This window comes from Gopherus flavomarginatus, chromosome 4 (assembly GCF_025201925.1).
Source record: "Gopherus flavomarginatus isolate rGopFla2 chromosome 4, rGopFla2.mat.asm, whole genome shotgun sequence".
NCBI lineage: Eukaryota > Metazoa > Chordata > Testudines > Testudinidae > Gopherus > Gopherus flavomarginatus.
In genome coordinates, this window is record NC_066620.1 from 134,867,109 (window position 1) to 134,887,283 (window position 20,175).

The 20,175-nt window shown below is 39.4% G+C and overlaps 1 protein-coding gene across 2 annotated transcripts in view; it reads right to left on the reverse strand.

Annotated features, from left to right (window-relative positions):
• SOBP (sine oculis binding protein homolog) overlaps window positions 1–19,568 on the reverse strand; it is a 143,615-nt gene extending 124,047 nt beyond the window's left edge. For both annotated transcript variants that reach the window (XM_050951355.1, XM_050951353.1), the window contains exons 1-3: window positions 19,080–19,568; window positions 7,814–7,952; window positions 5,648–5,833 (exon numbers count right to left, since the gene is read on the reverse strand). In XM_050951355.1, the coding sequence (XP_050807312.1) occupies window positions 5,648–5,833; window positions 7,814–7,952; window positions 19,080–19,175 (421 nt within the window). In that variant the 5' untranslated portion in view covers window positions 19,176–19,568. The remainder of the gene's footprint in view (window positions 1–5,647; window positions 5,834–7,813; window positions 7,953–19,079) is intronic.
• Between the last annotated feature and the right edge of the window lie 607 nt (window positions 19,569–20,175).

Genomic DNA, 20,175 nt, shown 5'->3' on the forward strand with positions numbered 1-20,175 from the left:
CAAGAGGAGTGTGAGAACTCCCTTCTTATTCATTACATGCTATTACAGTGCATGTGTGGACTTCACGATTTTCTTTCTGGCACAAAGAAAAAAAACTCTGCTGTCCAAAGAGAGAAAAAAGCATTGACAAGGTGCTGGAAGTAGAGAAGACTGGCAACTAGTGGCATCTTAAAACAACATAAAAACAACCTATTATCACTGTAAGCTAGATAATTGTATCTGAAAAAATGAATGTGGATAAATAACAAATAGATACATATAAAAGCTACATTCACGCTACCGAACAGTACACATGTACCACATGGAAATGGTAAAAAATTCAAGTGGGAACAGAATGCCTGTTCACACTGAAGGAATATTAGTCCTAAAATACAAAGGAGGTGAAAACCAGCAATGGCAGCAGACAGGTACAAATGTCCAGTGTTGGCCCACTGAACAAAAGAGCCTAACAAACTCCATCAACACAGTCCTTCCAAATACACACACAATTTTCAGAGACACTGAGTCATTTTGCAACCTTTTTTGATCAGCCTCAGGGGTCCAGAGAAGCCTTTGGTTAATTCATTTCATTTATACAGAAAAGAAAACAGATTAATGGACTACAATAATTTCAAACAAAGAAAACGAGGAGATGAAGTCAAGTAGTAAGCACAAGAAGAATCATGATTGTGGAATTGTTAGAAAGTTAAACCTGCAACAGAAAAAATAGTAAAACATTGCTCAGATCAGTGTCAAATGAAATCAGAAAAAGGAATAAGAGTTGGAAAATAATGACCTGGGAGCCAGAGTATACTAAAATTGAAACCATTTCAGTATATAAAATTAGAGCTAGTCCTGCAGCCATTATTTAAGCAAAACTGTCATTGAGCTGTGCCTGAATAAGGACAGAAGGATTGGGAATACAGTAATGGGACCATGGGGAATTTAGATAGATAATCTTGGACTTAATTTTTACAACCGAGTTTATAAACCCTGAATAGAAAGCATTTTAAAATTCATCCCATACTTCTAAATTCTTCCTATAACATTTGAATCTTGATAATTTTTACAGCACACATTTCTAGAGAGTCTTTAGGACTAGAACTAATGTCTACTTTTATGTATTGCAGGCACTCTGTTATAATGAGTCTGAGTTACCTAAGTGCACTTGTACTTGTAACAAAATTGTAAACTTCCATTCAACTATCCAGCTCTGATAAAGGATATAGCTAATTTCTTTCTATAAAATACCTCTCTTAGTTATTCATCTTGGCATTCAAACATAATATTTCCTTCTTCCAAGTTTTCATGATTTTTTTTCAGATATACAGTTTTATAATCTGATTTAATGTCACTTCCAAAATCTAAACATGCTTACTTTACAGGACCCAGATTAGTAATGCTTTTGTTTGGCCTCAGGAGACCTTACTTCCTTCACTCTGGTATTCTCTGGGCCCCAATAACAGTAATAACAGTTTTGTAGCGTCAGACATTATACATCACGCTTTTTTAAAATGCCTTGATTGTTCCAAACCTTTCAGTGCAACAGCAGTCCTTATCATTTTGAAATTACCAAGTGAAGAAATGTGGTGCAGAGGAACAGAGCTGGCACTGTCCTAGGGCTTGGAGGATTTAATATCCCTCCCAAAAAAATACAAACTACCTTTGTGGGGGGTGGTGAATAGGAGATCATTTTATCCCTTTATTTTTGCCCTTTGGATGCTAGGTCAGCTCAGAAGCAGTCCTCCTTCCCTTTCACTGCTCCCCTTGACAACTGCTTCCCCACTCAGTGCAGCGTAGCAGGAAGCCAGCTGTTGTTCGAGCAGAGTCAAAGCTACTTAAAATAACTGATTTCTTCTGTTAACCAGAGGCACAGAAAGGAGGGTGGGGGGAAGGAACGTTATTCCCTGCACCCCTGTGCATGCCTCAGGCACAATGGCAGTCCTTCTGCTCCCCTGCTGCTGCACCCCTTCCCGAAAGGGCCAAGACTCTGCTCCCCTCTCTCATATAGCCAGTCCCACATGGACTGGTTGGCAGCACACGCTGCACCCAATACAAGAGGTGGCACAGTGATAACATTCCCCTTTTCTTGTGGAGCAATTGTGCTTCCAAAAGCTCCCTTTGAGGTGGGGCATCTCTGCACCTCAATTTGGGCTATGTTGTCAGGCAATAAGGATCCAATCTAGCGTCCACTGAAATCAATAGAAAGGTTCCTACAGAATTCAATGGGTTTGGGATTGGATCCAAACTGAGCACATAATCTAACAGGAAATGTTGATGTTGCCAACATATACACACAACTAAAGTGATGGTTCTTTACTTGGCCAGAATTCCATATCTCAGAGAATGAGGAGCTGCAGTGGAAGAACTGTTGAAGGGCCCTACCCTTTAGGTTGAGAGTCAAAGGAAGTTTTAGATGTACAAGGAATGCTGTAAATGACAATAAGTGACAGCAAAAAACACTTGAGGATGCAACTCTAGCACCTATAAGCTAACTTCTAGGCTGATGCAATGTCAGAGTAATAGGACTTGGTTGTGTTTCCTTGTAGTGGAACAATTCGGGGTGAGACACAGTTGGGATTCTCAAGCTGTTCAGAGTGGCCCACCGAAGAAGCATTGGGGGTTTAGTACCCCATCAGTCCTGCAGAGCCACAAAGAGTTAATGCTCCCCACTGTCAGAATCTTGAAAGGAAGAGAGCCAAAGGGCCATCAACTCAGGAATTTTCAGTTTTGTACATGCACACTTGTAGCTGGGGTAAAATTTTTAAAAGCACCTAGTATTTTATTAAGTTAATATTAAAAGTTAAACAGTTGAGAAGTGAGGGAATTTGGGCAGCTTATTTAAAACTCTTTGGGTTTTCATTTGGTTTTACATCTGGTATGACTAGAGTACCTGAAACAGTGAAATCTACAAGTGTAGCGCCGGTGGGAAGGAAATGTGTTTTCTCCTGCATTTTGGGGCCAGACTCTGCAACCCCTACTCATGTGAATAATCCTATTAGCTGAAGGTGAGAAAATACTATTCAGTGTGTGACTAAAGACTGCAGAATACAAGTTAGTATGTTAGTACATTAAATACTAGCATCATGGTTCCAGTACAAATATTATTATTTTTCTGTAATGTTGCTGGCTGATGTACCTTGTTCCTTGTTATTTTGACATCATTTGTTATTGTGTAGAAATAAATTCTCTTTTCCTTTTACATTGCTCTGTGGAACACAAGATTTTTCTAAGGCTAGGTAGAAGTAATTTTATTATTGGTATCATGTTGTTTCAATATGCTGTACTTGGGACTAACTTGAAACATCATTCAGAAGCTGTAGCTGGCACAAAATGCAGCTACCCACCTGTTTGGGGACATTAGCCAAAAGAAACATATTGCACCACTTCTCTCAAGAATGCACTCACTTACTGTTTGCTTCCAGGTACAATTTAAGTTCTTGATGTTGATCTACAAAGACCTGTATGATTTGGGTGCTGGCTGAGTCTGTTTCTTTTCTAATATGCTTCCACAGCAGATCAGGTCAGTTGGGGTATTCTTGATAATAGTGTCTAGAATTTAATGTCTCGGGGAAGAGCATTCTCAGTGAAGGGCCATCAACTTAGGAATTTTCAGTTTTGTACATGCACACTTATAGCTGGGGTAAAATTTAAAAAAGCACCTAGTATTTTATTAAGTTAATATTAAAAGTTAAACAGTTGAGAGGTGAGGGAATTTGGGCAGACTATTTAAAACTCTTTGGGTTTTCATTTGGTTTTAAAAAAAAAAATCATATTTATTGCATAGTGAACACTTGGGAGAAAAGATAATTTTGTTACATATTCAATACTCCAGCCTCTTTAGATAGTGTAAGAGCTCATGATACACATCTCCAAGACACCCAAAAGTTCTCAAACCGGAACATGAAAGATCAGATTTGGCATCATAATATTTGTAAGGCAAAAAAGGTAAAAGACAAACAAAAACAAAAACAAAAAGAAAATACCTTAAAAAAACCCCAACCTTCAGATCTTATTTATACATCAGAACGAATCAAAAGTATGGTGGGAGGAACAATTTTAAAAAATACTTTGAAGGTCAGTTTTATTGGTGGACTCTGGAACATAGTTGTTAAGTGGACAGGGGAAGAGCAGAAATAAATCTGCTTGGCCAGTATTTTCGTGTGTCCCCATTGCTATGGTTGAGGTTATTTGTTTTTCGACAGCATAGTCTATCTTTTCCTGCTTGACTGTTATTTAAATTCATTAATTATGATAGCATGTACAATTCATGTCATAGCCCTATGTTATAATAACATAATAGCGTTGCCACAAATTCAGCATTATGACTTCAGTCTTGAATCAAATTGGAAGAGAAGATAGCCTGGGAAATACAAGCCCTTGATTAAATGTTATGGGGCAGATTAACCCCATTTTAAGATTCAGCCTATATGGCTGAGATCTTTTGCTGTGCAAAGGCTGAAGGAGCGGGCTCAAATAGCTCTGGTAATTAGCAATAATTGTACAAAATACATGGAAAATTTTCAGCGAGAATAGATTTAGCAATATCTTTGAATTTTTTTCAAAATATTAAAATACCCTCTGTCAGCTTCCTGTCAAATAAAATAATAACACAAAATTAGATATCTTTATGTATTTTAAATTCAACTTTGTAAATGTGTTGAAGTGTAGAGAAGGCCATTCCACACTTGGCCCCTGCTCCTGCAAGTTGCTCTGCCCAGTGTCAGAGGGGCTTTGTATGGGTGCAGGAATCCATTGAATAACTGGGACCTTAATAATTAAAAACATCACCACGTTCCTGAATTCTCTAACATAGTAATAGTGATGTTCTTTTATACATATTTAGTACATTCTAGGTCCCGTTCTACCCCCACTGAAGTTAACCCAGTTCAGCAACACTCACAGTAACTTCAATGGAAGCAGGACTGAGCCTGCTGCTATATAAATTCACCAATTATTGCAGTGTGTTCAACAGTAAATAATAACAGCAATTATATACACTAGTGTAGCCATAACAGTTACTTTAGCAGATAATAGTAAACAGCATGAAGTGTGGAATAAATAATTTCTCAAACTCACTCAGAAAATTCATGTTGGAAAAATTGTTCCAGATAAGAATTTCATGGAATTTTTAAAACATTTCAGTACAACTCTAGGGGTAGCGTTTGCATCATATAAAATCCCCAAAGGACAATGGTCCAGAATTTCAATGAGAACTGAGATAGTCTTCCTGGGATGAGCTTGTTATCCTGATACAAGGACATGTGATATTGATTTGACTATTTGTTTGTTTAGTTGTATGCTTTGTGGACCTTGTTTATAATCTCATCATCTTCCATCAATTTATGTAAAGACTTTTTTCATAGAAGAAAATCATTTAAAACAGATATTTTTGAATTGCTGAGACAGTATAATTCAACATCCAGTTTCAAAAGCAGTATAAATAGGTACAGAATTTTGCCTAGCATGATACTGACAAGAATTTTACAATAATACTAGCAAATAAAGTCACTCTGCTGCTTCCTACCTAAGGATCCTTATAAGTCTACTGTGATAGCCTTTCAAAAAAATTAAATTAAACCTTTTACAAATGAGCCACAATCTAACAAGGTCAGAATAGCTATCTATGATAGTTATAATTCTTTAAAATGTTTGTTATGTGATTTACCTGCTGGTGGCTTTATGAAAGGTGGTGGAATTAATGGTACAATAATGGGTACATTCCCATGATCCTTTGACCCTGCTGGTGAGTCTGAAAGTCCATTTCCTGTGGCAAGCCCTGGATAGCTTGTGTTTATATTGTATGGTGAAATAACACTGTCCTCAGGTAATTTTGGTTTTGGCAAAGAATTTTCTGTAAAAGAAAAAGAACAAATCATACAGTACAGCAGAAGTGTTGCTTAGGTGCCCCTACATATTTTCACTAATCTGATGTAATTTTTTTTCTCAAACAAAAAGAGTAAACAATAAAAATGAAAATATTTTCCCCTTCAAAAGCCTCTATCACATCACAGCAAAATTAATATTTTGTCAAAAACGACATTAAACTTTGCTGTACTGCTTTAAAAAAAAATCAGGCTCTCTTTCTTTTACTTAGCCTGAGTATGCTCAATTTATTCAGTGACATCACACTCCACTGTCTTTGATATTAATTATTTTCATGGTAGTGAATTGTGATGTCACACATCAGACTGTGGTGTCATCGGATGAATTATGCAAAAGGAGTAGACTGATTAAATAAGAGAACCTTTTATTCCACTCCAATAACTAGTAATAATGGAAAAGAGGATAAAGAAAATAACAAAAAAAATTGAAATTTTAGAAAAATATTTGCTAAATTTTGTTATAATTTTAATTCTTTAATACAAAACCACACCTAAACTCTTATTTGTAGGCATTTCTCTGCTGTACTTTAACTCACTAAGGAGCAGGATTTAATAAGATCCTAGAATAGCTATTACTCTTCTCACAACAAAAGCAAAGTACTTTTTTTCCCTAAAGACTCTGTAAGCCAAAGATTTCTACCTGGCACAGGTATTCAGCATCTTTGTTTGTACTATAAAACATATGACTTGTATCATGTGTTTATAATGATACATATGATCCCATCTATTTTACAATGGTGAGCAAAATACTATAAAGACTTATTCTTAAAATGTGCCACAAATCTGATTCCTCATAGATTGTGGCTGTAGAGAATCCCATGTAAGGTTTGTTTATTAAAATGTAAGAAGAAAATAAAATACATTGGAGCATAGGAACAAGTTATTTTAAAGATGGCTTACACATATTGTATTTTAAATGGAATACAAATACTAATTACTGTATCGATAACAGTATACAACTAATGGCTGCAAACATTTAATGTCTATACAATTAAATTGTTTTATCTTACCTCTACTTTTTCCACCTTTTATCTAGCACTCTCTCCTCCAGTACTGGGCTCTTTGGTGCCAGCATTCATATCAACACCCACTGAATACAATGCTGCTGCATGCCACCATAAAGAAACCCCAGAAACTGGTGGCCATATATGCAGCAAAATGTTGCAGTTCAACAGTGCAAAGCCTCTGTAATTTCCTCTCTTTTACCTCAGCTTTGAGAAATTCTTGTTGGATAATTCAAGATCCAGCAATTTTCTACTCTTTTACTCTGAAGAAATGTTCTTCTTTTCACTGTGATTGCAATTCCCTATCCATCTGGTGTGGCTGAAGAGTCAAAAGGAAGCAACTGAACTGCTGAACAAAAAGACTGAATCCCATTGTTTAGATTTTGAACAAATTTATATACAGTACATGAAGGACCAGATATGCTGACCCCAAACAAGCTCCGCCCCTTAAGCCTTTCTAACACACTTTCAGGAAATAATATATTAAAATAAAAAACATTATTAAGTTAACCTTTATAAATACTAGTCATGGCTCTTCCATACATTCTGAACATTCTAGTTCAACATCTGACCTTATCAAAAGCCTCAGCCTAACAATTTTGTCAGAAGGAAGATTCATTAGATCCAGACTGCTAAGAAAACATTTCCACATTTAAAAAAAAAAAATTGGCAGCTCTTTAGAATCTTGGGTGCATGAGTTTAAATTGGCTCAAAAAATGTTACTGTTGGAGATACATTCGTAAGGGCATATTAGCTGCTATGTTGTTAAATGTTGTACACTTGTATTCTATTGCTTTCTGCTTACTGGAAGGCACTGTCAGAGATGTATATTTAAATCAGACACAGAATAAGCAACAAAACATGAATCCCAGTGCAAGCCATTTCTGGCAGGTTGAGATAGTTAATCCTTCTTTGCATGAACAAAGGAACATTAAATGTCATTACCTTTGAGAACAGAAATGTGCTGCCGGCTCTCCCCATCTGCAGAGTAGCTCCTGAATTCAATATCTTCTCCATCTTTCAATTCAACCTTATCATAACCATACCAGCCAAGGAGCTCATTCATAGTGTTTTCTGCGAAGTTCTGAAGGAGAAGAATTGCCTGCTTATTTATGTAATCAATAATCATTTGGAACAAGGAGATGAATGCATAAATCGAATTCTATTTGCAGTGTACCATGAACTGTCAGGTTTGTTCCACCTCCTCCAGATTAATGTTCATTTTTCAAATCTAGTTTATAATATGTAATGCATTTAAATCTCAGTGATACACATAATTATGACAGACCTTTATTTTATTGTAATTTAAAGAAAATAAGGAAAAAAGAGGATTGGTTATGATTTTTGTTCAGAAATTGGAAGTCAGTTATATTTTTAGAATATATTATTCAAAAAAGTTTGTCTCATGCTATCATAAAATATTTAACATTACAGCAGAAAAAACAAAGATTTTTTTTCAGCCATCAATCTCACTATGCTGCAGCCATTTCAACTGAAATAAATTACTGACCTGGGTACAGTTCCTGAAGGTGGGTAAGCAGCAGAGTGAATAAAATCACAATAAAAAAAATTTTAAATAAAACTTCCACTGAAATATTGAAATCCCCAAAACAGCAGTATTATGCTAGAGCACAAGAACCAGAAAATGAAATTGACTAGAAACTGAAAGTGAAACTAAACAAACCAAGTTTGCTCAAAATGTAGCCCCTGAACTGACTGGGACCATGGATCCTGCCCTGAAGTATAGCCTTGCAAATGCAGCCTTCCCTTCCATTGGTTTCCTATACTGAAGCTATGGAAACAGCCTTGAAAGACTAACCTAACAGGATAGAATCCAGATGCCAAACTCTATCCTAACTTAAAACTCAATTAAGTTCAGTAGCTCCAGTGGATGCTTTGTTGATGAACGCAACCGTTGAGTACTGTAATTTCTAATCACTTGTCAGGGAATATGTAAATAAAGGCTGTAGGCATTTATTCTTTACTTTTAAAATGAACATAAATCTATATACAAATTAGTTGCAGCCTTTAGGATCCAGCGAAGATGATAGTAATGGTCCACACTGTCACAAAGGTTAAGTAACTCTAGACATATTGAACCAGCCTAGTTTCATTATCCAAGCTGAGTGAAGTGCAAAAAGTAAAGAGCAACATGGTGAAAAGTAAATTTGATTTTAAAATTCTATTAATTTTAATAAAGCCAAAGGCCTGATCCTAATTCTAGTGAAGTCAACTGTTCTTTTGCTACTAATTTCAATGGAGTAGGATTTGGTCCTATGTTATTGGCAACATGAGTGAAGAATCTTTTAAAAATCTTATTTTTAAAAGTCTCTGATTAAAAACAACTCAAAATTAATTCATTGTATTTATTTTGATTATTATATTTTAATATTAGTATTGTTATAGCACCTAAAGACCAGGGCTCCATTGTGCTATGCAGTCCCTGCCTCAAAGAGCTTACAGTCAAAGTCTGGAAGTACCTGCTTGCTTTTTTCCATGCTGCCCCTCCTGGAAGGGGGTCCCTGTAATTAGTCACAAAGCACCTCATTATCCTCCTTCAAATCTTTTCTTAAGATTCTATTTTTCCATGATGGCTGCAAAAAAAATTGATAATGACTAGACTGCAGGTGTGCTGATACCACTGTCGATCATGCTGATCAAAATTATCTCATTGTTTCCTTGTACTCCCTTGTCTGCTTGTATCCATCTGTTGTTTCTTATCTTAGACTCCCCAAAGAGCTTACAAACTATGTCTTTGTGTTCTGTTTGTAGAGCACCTACCAGAATGTGGTCCTGGTCCATGGTTCTAAGGCCTACAGTAATACCGATAAGTAATAACCATAATAATAAAGTTTAAGATGATGTTCATGTGACAGAGCACAAGGAAACAAAAAGACAGTTATGAATAATCAGCAGTCACAGCACAGCAATTGCCTAATCATTGTCAAGTGTTCTCTAGGCATGATATGGGTGGGTTTTAAGGAGAAATGTAAAGGAGGATAATGCAGTGACCCTGTGGATTTTGCAGGGGTAGCATGGGGGACAGCATGATGGCAGTCTTCCAAAAATCTGACAAATGGACAATCAATGGTGAAGCAAATGTGGGGGTCTTATGTCTCTATAGCATATAAGAAATGATAGTTAAGGTGAGAATAGACCATAATGGGCCTTAAAAGTGAAGACAGGTAGTTTGTGCTTGATACAATGGAGAAGGGGGAGTCAGTGGAGGGATGCACTGAGATGGATAACACGGTCACAGTGATGAGCCACAAAGATTATTTTTCCTGCAGCAGCAAGATGTAGGCACAGTTGGCTGTGTGGGTCTAGAAGGAGGGCTGAGTCAAAGATGGCACTTTGTTTATAGGCCTGAGTGACAGGGATGAGGAAGCGGTGGTGTCTGAGTGACAGTGACTAAGAAAGGAGCAAGAGGGAAGGTTCTGGGGAAAAATCAAGAGCTCAGTTTTGCCCATGTTAAGCCTGAGTTGTGTCCTCAGAGATATCTGCTCAACAGAAGCCTGAAACGTCAATATAGTAAAATCTGGGTTATGGTGAGTGCCAAACCTTTGAATACTTCTGGATGATTGGGCAACAAAATGGTAGATGAAATTCAATGTTGATCAGTGCAATGTAATGCACTTTGGAAAACACAATCCCAAGTACACATACAAAATGCTGGGGTCTAAATTAGTTGTTACCACTTAAGAAAGAGATCTTGGAGTCATTGTGGATACTTCTCTGAAAACATCCACTCAATCATGTGCAGTGTTAGTCAAAAGCACTACCAGAATGTTCGGAACCATTAGGAAAGGGATAGATAGTAAAACAGAAAATATCATAATGCCACTATATAAATTCATGGTATACCCACACCTTGAGTACTGCATGCAGTTCTGATCACCCCGTCTCATGAAAGGTATGTTAAAATTAGAAAAGATACAGGGGAGGTCGACAAAAATGATTAAAGGGAGAGATTAATAAGAAGAGATTAAAAAGACTGGGACTTTTCAGCTTAGAAAAGAGATGACTAAGAGGAGATACGGTAGAAGTGTATAAAATCGTGACTAGTGTAGAGAAAGTGAATAAGGAAGCGTTATTTACTTCTTCACACAACACAAGAACCAGGGATCATCCAATGAAACTATTAGGCAGCAGGTTTAAAACAAACAAAAGGAAGTATTCAAACAAAGCACAGTCAACCCGTGGAATTCGTTGCTGGGGATGTTGTGAAGGCCAAAACTATAACAGGGTTCAAAAAAGAACTAGATAAGTTCATGGAGGATAGATCCATCAAGGCTATTTGCCAAAATAGTCATGGATGCAATCCCATGCTCTGGGTGTCCCTATCCTTTGACTGCCAGAAGCTGGTAGTGGATGACAGGGGATGGTTTGCTCAAAGATTGCCTGTTCTGTTAATTCTCTCTAAAGTACCTGGCATTGGCTACTGTCAGAAGACAGGATATTGGACTAGACAGACCATTGGTCTGACCCAGTATGGCTGTTCTTATGCACTGGAAAAATCACAAAAATATGGGCCTGTGTACATAATGCATAGCTGTATCTTGTGGTGGTTTTCTGTGACCTGTAGTGTTTAAATTATAATGCTTTGCACTCCTGTAACACATTCATCTGAGGTTCTCAAAGAGATATTCTAAATATTATGGTGCCAGAATAAAGGCTGTGTAATCAGACTTTATCCCGATGCAATATGGTGGGTAAGAGGGAGTGGAGATAAAATCCATCCTCCACTCAGGATGAGTCTCTGCAGATGCACCAATGGTTGCTACTTCAGTCTATGGGCCAAACAGTGGAAACAGAGCTTCTATCCCATTTGTGCAGAGTGATAGGGCCACTGGATCTATATATAATAGATACAGGGGCCACTCTCCTAACCCATTCAATTGGTAATCTCCACACTGATCCATGTCAAAGCAGGACAGAGACCTACCTTCTGGTGCGGGGCGGGGGGGGGGAGCCAACAGAGGCCCTTTGCTTGGCTACTCTGCCAGCGTGCCCAACTGTCTGGCCTCACTAGGAGGCTGGAGTGGTCTACAGGACCTCATGCAGGTCCTCCACACCAGGATGCCATTCATTAATCGACTGGGTCCCTATTATGCAATATTAGCATGGACCCAAAGACTATGTGGAGACCTACTGAACCCCATTGGAGTTCTCATAGACTCATAGTCTTAAGGTCAGAAGGGACCATTATGATCATCTAGTCTGACCTCCTGCACAATGCAGGCCACAGATTCTCACCCCCCACTCCTGTAACAACCCCCTAACCTACGTCTGAGTTATTGAAGTCCTCAAATCGTGGTTTAAAGACCTCAAGGTGCAGAGAATCCTCCAGCAAGCGACCTGTGCCCCACACTGCAGAGAAAGGCAAAAAACCTCCAGGGCCTCTGACAATCTTCCCTGCAGGAAAATTCCTTCCCGACCCCAAATATGGCTATCAGTTAAACCCTGAGCATGTGGGCAAGACTCACCGGCCAGCACCCACGAAAGAATTCTCTGTAGTAACTCAGATCCCACCACATCTAACATCCCATCACAGACCGTTGGGCATATTTACCTGCTAATAATCAAAGATCAATTAATTGCCAAAATTAAGCTATCCCATCATACCATCCTCTCCATACACTTATCAAGTTTAATCTTAAAGCCAGATGTCTTTTGTCCCTACAACTCCCCTTGGAAGGCTGTTCCAGAACTTCAATCCTCTAATGGTTAGAAACCTTCGTCTAATTTCAAGTCTAAACTTCCTAGTGTCCAGCTTATATCCATTTGTTCTTGGGTCCACACTGGTACTAAGCTTAAATAATTCCTCTCCCTCCATGATATTCATCCCTCTGATATATTTATAAAGAGCAAGCATATCTCCCCTCAGCCTTCTTTAGGTTAAGCTAAACAAGCCAAGCTCTTTGAGCCTCCTTTCATAAGACAGGTTTTCCATTCCTCGGATCATCCTAGTAGCCCTTCTCTGTACCTGTTCCAGTTTGAATTCATCCTTCTTAAATACGGGAGATCAGAACTGTACACAGTATTCCAGATGAGGTCTCACCAATGCCTTGTATAACGGTACTAAAACCTCCTTATCTTTACTGGAAATACCTCGCCTGATGCATCCTAAAACCGCATTAGCTTTTTTAATGGCAATATCATATTGGTGGCTCACAGTCATCCTGTGATCAACCAATACTCCAATGTCCTTCTCCTCCTCTGTTACTTTCAACTGATGTGTCCCCAATTTATAACCAAAATTCTTGTTATTAATCCCTAAATGCATGACCTTGCACTTTTCACTATTAAATTTCATCCTATTACTATTACTCCAGTTTACAAGGTCATCCAGATCTTCCTGTATGATATCCTGGTCCTTCTCTGTGTTAGCAATACCTCCTAGCTTTGTGTCATCCGCAAACTTTATTAGCACATGCCCACTTTTTGTGCCAAGGTCAGTAATAAAAAGATTAATAAGATTGGTCCCAAAACTAATCCCTGAGGAACTCCACTAATAACCTCCTTCCAGCCTGACAGTTCACCTTTCAGTATGATCCGTTGTAGTCTCCCCTGGTTAAAGGGGAGACTTTTATTCACCTTTCAATTTTCATATTGATCCCCATCTTTTCCAATTTAACTAATAATTCCCCATGTGGAACCATATCAAATGCCTGGTGCAGATCACTGTGCTAGCAGAATTGATTGCAAGACTGCTGCCTTACACTTCACAAAACCCCACCGAGATAAGGAACCATGATAATATTCATTTCACATATGGGTAAATTGAGATACAAAGTGGCTGACTAATACCCATGGTAAGGCAATAAATCAGTGACAGAGCTGAAGAGTAAGAACTCAGAACTTCTGACTCTATGTCCCTCCATACTTCGACCACTAGACAATGCTCATGTTTTTGTCATGGCCTACTCCATATATCTATTATCCCAAGTCATTGATAATCTCTTGAGCTGTATTTCCTAGTGCATTGAAACAATCAATTAAATCCCACAGAATGGCTAAAGTGAAATCTCCTGGATTATGTTAGCTGACAATATAGGTGTGCAGCAGTGTGTTATCACATCTGCTTAAGTGCCATGGAATTAGATTTGCAACAGACTCATCTTTGCCAAAGAAATTGGCCTTAAAATGCTATAGTATTCCAGAAGCCTTTGGTTATGTAATAACAATACCCTAAAGTCTTCAGCTCCTAATATACATATCTTCTTTTTTGCCCCCTGAGTCCCAAGCCACATACTGCAATTCTGCAGTGTGGTTTGATTGCATGTTCTAACAGGATCATTTCTTTATTCTTGTACCACACTGAAATACCCTCCTATCTCCCTCTTCGAAAAACTATCAATATGTTAGATTGTAATTTGAAGCAAATTTACTTCTCATTAATAGGAAGAGGGAAGAAGATTTTATGGATCTGAATGTCTGTGATTTCTTTTATGAGACTAACGATATGAGGCAACAGAAATCTTATATCCATTAACACTGATTCCTTTTACTGGATTCATTTCATTGTAATCACATACCTAAGGTTTGACCTTACTTCACAGAGTACAGTTTTCCTAAATTTTTACTAATGGATATATTTTAAAACAAAATGGTGTTTTTCCTTCAATTTTATCTCTATTTTCTCTCCTTCTCTATGAACCTTATTCACAGTGACTGTCCTGGCTTCATAGAGTGAGGCCTGGCAAAGACAGAGGCAGGAAACACAGAAGAGAATGAGTCTGTCAGACTCATTTTCTTCTAGGTTTTACTGTTGAATGTTTATTTCAGATTTTGGAGGAAGCAGAGTGGCTCCATTCCATTTCCTTGCATGAATGACCCACCAGATATACAGCACTGAGGATTCACCTCAGGTATATAAAGGAAATTAAAATGTGGGTATATTCATCACATGAACTTGATCACTTTTTTTCCAGTCCACATTCTCTCTGCTTATTTGCATTGCCACCATTTTGAATATTATGCTGTCAATAAGTAAATTTTCCTGACCTTTCTTTAACTTCCTTTTTTCTCACTCAGCCATCCCTTTATTAGTGTTGTAAGGTGGAATTTATCAACCTCATTTGTATAAACAGTTAATACACAGACCTATTAGTCCATTAAAGAACATAGGTGCAGGTCTCTTGTGCAGATAATACAATTTACTCTTTAGATATCTCATAAATCTATTTCCATGAAAACAGGTATAGTAATAGTGCCCTGGAATAGTACAATTGATAAAGGCTATCTGATTTTACTTTTACAAACACATTTTTGCTTTTCAGGAGAGAAGGGAGGAGTTTTCCCTAGAACCTTTTTAATATTAACCCTTATCTGGCTCATTTCAAATACAGTCAGCACCGCAGTGTCTGTTACATTTTGACAGTGGTCCTTTTAAATACGGGGAATATTAAAACACTAAATTGAAGAATCTTTTGATGAGTTTACTGTTAAACTATAACAGATGTCTTAAGCTTTAGGCATCAGAAAGAAAGCCCAGTTTTAGGTACAAATAACTTATTGAAAATATTTATAGATGGTAAACTAGGGCAGAGGGAGGCAGCTCTGTGAAATTATAACACAGATTAATCGCTAACTTTGCAATTGACAAAAAATCTAAACATGTAGAAAATTGTCTTGTTTGTTTACCAGAGCTTCCAGCACACTATGCGTGATGCAATCACATTGATTTATTCTAGCAAATTTAATAAAATATATTTCAAATCACCTTTTTCACATTCTTAAGCTTTCCTGCTACCCCCAGTAGCATAGCACATGAAAGTAAGTGTGGGTAGAAGGAATATATGGGGAGGGGATGAAGGAATGAGTTAAAGAGCTGTATCAAGTCTTTAGAGACTATTGTATTGATTAGGCTGTAACAATTAAAAAAACTAGTTTAAGTGTCAGATTGCCCTGATTACATTATACTCCTGAATAGAATACATGTTGTATTATTCATAATAGTCACTGAAAAGTACCAAAGTGATAAACTGACTTAGTTTCAGAATAACAATTTGTTGTTTTTCTAGTTGGCATATGAACACCCATCTCTGAAGATGGGTAGAAAGTATAATCTGAGGGGGGAAAGAGAATATAAGAAAGAAGGACAGAAAAATAAATTAGGGAAAAGAGAGAGACTGTGAAGGTCACAGGGAAACAAAACACTTCTATCTGAATATTTTTTAATTGAAACGTAATATAGGGAAACTATGCAGAGTCATGTATTTTTTGCACACAATGTTGTATCAGATTTAAATTTGTTACAACCGTCATGTACATTGGGTTAGGGATAACAAAAATGTAACTTAATATCTGGCATAATGAAACAGCAAGCAACACGAGTTTCCAATCATATTAAAACTGAGCTGGAAATAACATTACTGATGCAACCTATGAAAACCAAGCAGTTTGGGTTTAGCGATCATTCTTGGGTAAATATGTGACTATATCAAACGGCAAATCATGAAGGAATTCTTTGTGATGAGGTAATTTTATTGCTCATTCATAGTGCCTTGCATTTGCTGAACTTAAAATAGACACTTGTACCAATGGCCTTTTTATTACTCGAAGAAAAAAAATCACATATACACCAGTTCTTTTTCTTTCTGCTAGCAAAGGAAAGCAACTTGATCCAACGTGGGCTGAAACCTGACTAGGTCACTGTACACCATGATAAAATTCCCTAATCCCTGAGCCAAATTTCCCTGAGGGGGCCCTCCTACTACTCCTTCACTTTCCAAGCTGACTTTTCCATTCCCTCTCTCGTCTTTTCCTCCCCTTCATCTCTTTCATTTCCCCTACCTTGAAGCCTTGATATCTGATCTGCTGCTTGTACTCAGGTTACAGTTTTTACAGCTTAGGCTGTCTATTGCTGTATACATTCCTTTCTTTCTGCTCTGCCGTGATTACTTACCAGAGCTTATTTTACACTGGTCCAGATGAAAGCAGTTCAGATGAAGGGAAACAGTCAGGCTGTTTGAACATTATAGATATGAACCTACAAAAGGGCACATTGTGCTCTCTATGATATTTTGTTGCACACATTTTATACAATGTAACCAATATATGTTACTGTACTCTTCAGAATTATGAAAAAAGAACCTAGAACAGATTTTTATTAAATGCAAAAATGTATCGAGAAAGACAATGACCCCTCCCACAGTTTTTAACATTCTAAACAGCACAAATATGCAAACTTTTTAAGTTTTTTCTTTGATTATAGTTAGATGATTATAAGAACCAACTGCTCTTACTAAAAATGCTGTCTCCTAGCTCAATAGCATAATTTGCACTACTAGGTGATCTGTGCTTTGTGAAAGCTACTGCCAACATTTACCTTACCTCAGCTCAGAAAAAAAAATCTGTTCTAAATTCCAATCATATCAGCATATTACTTGTGATTTAATTATTAATACAGTTAAAATCCTGAGGTTTGTGACGTTAAACAGTAAACAATGATTACAAAAGCGAAACTCTACATCAAGGTTAATTCCAATCCTTAATATCAAAGCAATAGTTTAAAACTGTGTAATTTTTCTCCTTCACACAATGTTGTTTTTGTTTCTTCCTCATCATTTCAGACAAACATCTGTTATACTGTAGAAGAACAACTATCTCCCAAACCGCTGAGTGTGCCTGCAGCCAAAGTAAACAAAACAAACCCAGAGGATCCAGCACAGTCAGCCTTTATATCCAGCCAGGATAACATTTCACATGTTTTGATTAAAATTAACTAATTTTGTAATTCTAGAACCTATGAAACGTAAAAACTGCACTCCATATATACTGTATTAAGCGGTGTTTTAAAATGTGAAAGATTTGTGCCGCTCCCAAAACTATGTGATTATGAGGAGCAATTACTGTTACTATCCACAGCTTTTAGAAAGTTCCATCTGAAAATAGGAAATGTCACAAATCTCTCAAAGAAACAATAACGCTCTCTGGGGGTGGAATCTAGAGTGGTTTGCCCTGGATTTCAGTAGCAACTCTTTATTATCAGTTAGCCCTTATTTTTGTTCATACCACTAATACTACCCTAGTCCACATTTCCAGGACACAGACAACATGGAAAAGAGAATGCCTACCTTAACCAGTAAAGAATGTCTAGTTAAATTAGTAATACAGTTTGAAAGGGGCAATTGTATACAGCATTCCCCTTTAATACTGGGTGAAAATCAATGCTATATTATCAAATGTCTTGTTAATAGGTATGTTTTTTCTATATATATAAAATGACATCGATAATGACATTTTCACAGCAAGATTCCAGTATTAGTATGAATTACCCATTGAAATTAAATAATGGTAGTTTTATCATTATATAACAATTAAAACAATTGTTTTAATTTATACTTGCATTTTAAAAAAGTAAAGTTCAGCTGAAGTCCTGCAATGCTGCTAGTTGTGTATGGCTCATGGGGAAAATACATCAGAGGTATAAAATAAATACACGCCAAGGAATAGACAGAGAAAATGAAGGTACAGAATAGGACACTCCAACCTAGAACTGCGACTTAATGCTAAAATAAGTCCTGAAACGTGTTTTTGTGCAATCGCTCCCATTCTAACAGCTGGAAGGACAGCCTCCAGCGCTACTTCTGGAAAACAGCTGGATTGGCACAGTTTCCTATCAGATAGGAACAGACTCCAAACAATAAATAGACTCCTATCAACAACAGCCCCTCGGACAGCTCTCTTTCAACAGCACCTATGCTGCTTTGATTAACTGTGAAGTGAAGCAAGTAGAACACAGGAGGAGCAAGGAAGGGGGGGGGGGAGGAAGAGAGTCCCTATCTCCAAGTCCAAAAATGATGTGCAACTCAGACCATAACATTTCACTTTGACATTTTAATTACACGGTTGCAGCTGGCTACTGAAAAAGGAGAGAAAGCCACTGTTGAAAAACCCCTCCCTTCTCCCCTAACTTCACAGCTCTCCGGCTAACCTGCGAGGATTGTAACCGAAAATGCACCCAAGGAGTTTAAAATCCCAAGGAGGGAGAGTTTAAAAAAAAAAATCAAGCAATCAAAGGCGGTCACTGAGCTGGTTTTGCAGCCTGTGAATCCGGCTCTGTTTTCAGCACAGGAGGCGGAGTTGAGACACATTCAGTGCATCCTACCAAAAAAAAAATGACAAGAGATCCTTTCTTATTTCACTGCCCTGCCCGGTGGAAGGGGGGGCAGGGGCGCCCCCCTTCCCCCTCACAGGCACATACCTTCATCTCCTCGTTGATTTCCCTTTTCACCGGGTGAGCCGGCTTCCTGCTTCTTTTATTTTCGGGAGGTCTCCCTTCTTTCTCCATTTCTGCCATTTTTTGTGTCTGGCTGGTGGAGATGAAATGGCTGCTGGTGTCGTGGGGGGGCTGGGAAGCAGAAGTGGGGAGGGCGGCGGGGCTGGGCGGGGGTCGCTGGCTCAGCGGTGGAAGCTGGCGTGAGGGAGGGTCGGAGGCGAGAGCGGCGCGGGGAGGGTCGGGGATGCAGGCGGGCTGGAGGGTGGGTGATGCCCTGTGGAGTCAGCCATCTTCCGCCGCTCCGGCTGCTGTCTGCATGGGCGAGCGAGGGAGAGCCTGGTGCGTGTGTCTGGGAGCGAGAGAGAGAGGGAGCGAGCGCGCCAGCCAGCCCCGCTCCTTCTGCGGAGCAGCTGGAGCCGAGGGGGTGGAAGGCGAGGGGGGTAGGACGGCCCCTGGCTCCGGGAGCGGGCGGGGCTTCCACGGCCACCGAATCCGCCGCGGCTCCGGCTCCGGCTGTGGGGGCTTCTCTCGCGTCCCTGCTCATCAGCATCCCCCCGCCCCGCGCGGACCCCCGCCCGCCCTGCGCTCACACGCACACAGCCCGCCAGGGGAGGGGCAGGGGGCGCGCTCTGTCCCAGCCCGTCCTCCCCGGCCGGGGCCAGCGCGCTGGGGCTGCTGCCCTGGCAGGGCTGCTCCGAGACCCCCGCTCGCCAGCCTGAGCCGTGCCGCCGCCGGCGCCGGGTGAGAGAGGCGCAGCAGTGGGGTCAGGGTGGACATGGCCTGGGAACGGTCGGGCTGGCTGGGCCGGCAGATGCTGCGTGTCCCCCCCTCCCGGCTCCTGCCCGGCCGGGCGATCGCAGTCCGTGGGCAGAACAGCGCGGGAGGCCAGGCCGTGCAGCACACGCGAGCACACCCGCTTCTCAGCCCCAGCATCTTCCCGGCCGGAGAAACGCCTCCTCGCTGCTGGGCTGCCTGTTACCCGACCCCTGTAGGAAGTGTCTCTCGCAAATCATCGTGTTCCTAAGCCAGGCTCCACGATCCTGCCCTGCCCAGCACTGCCCCGTTGCAGAACAGTCACCCC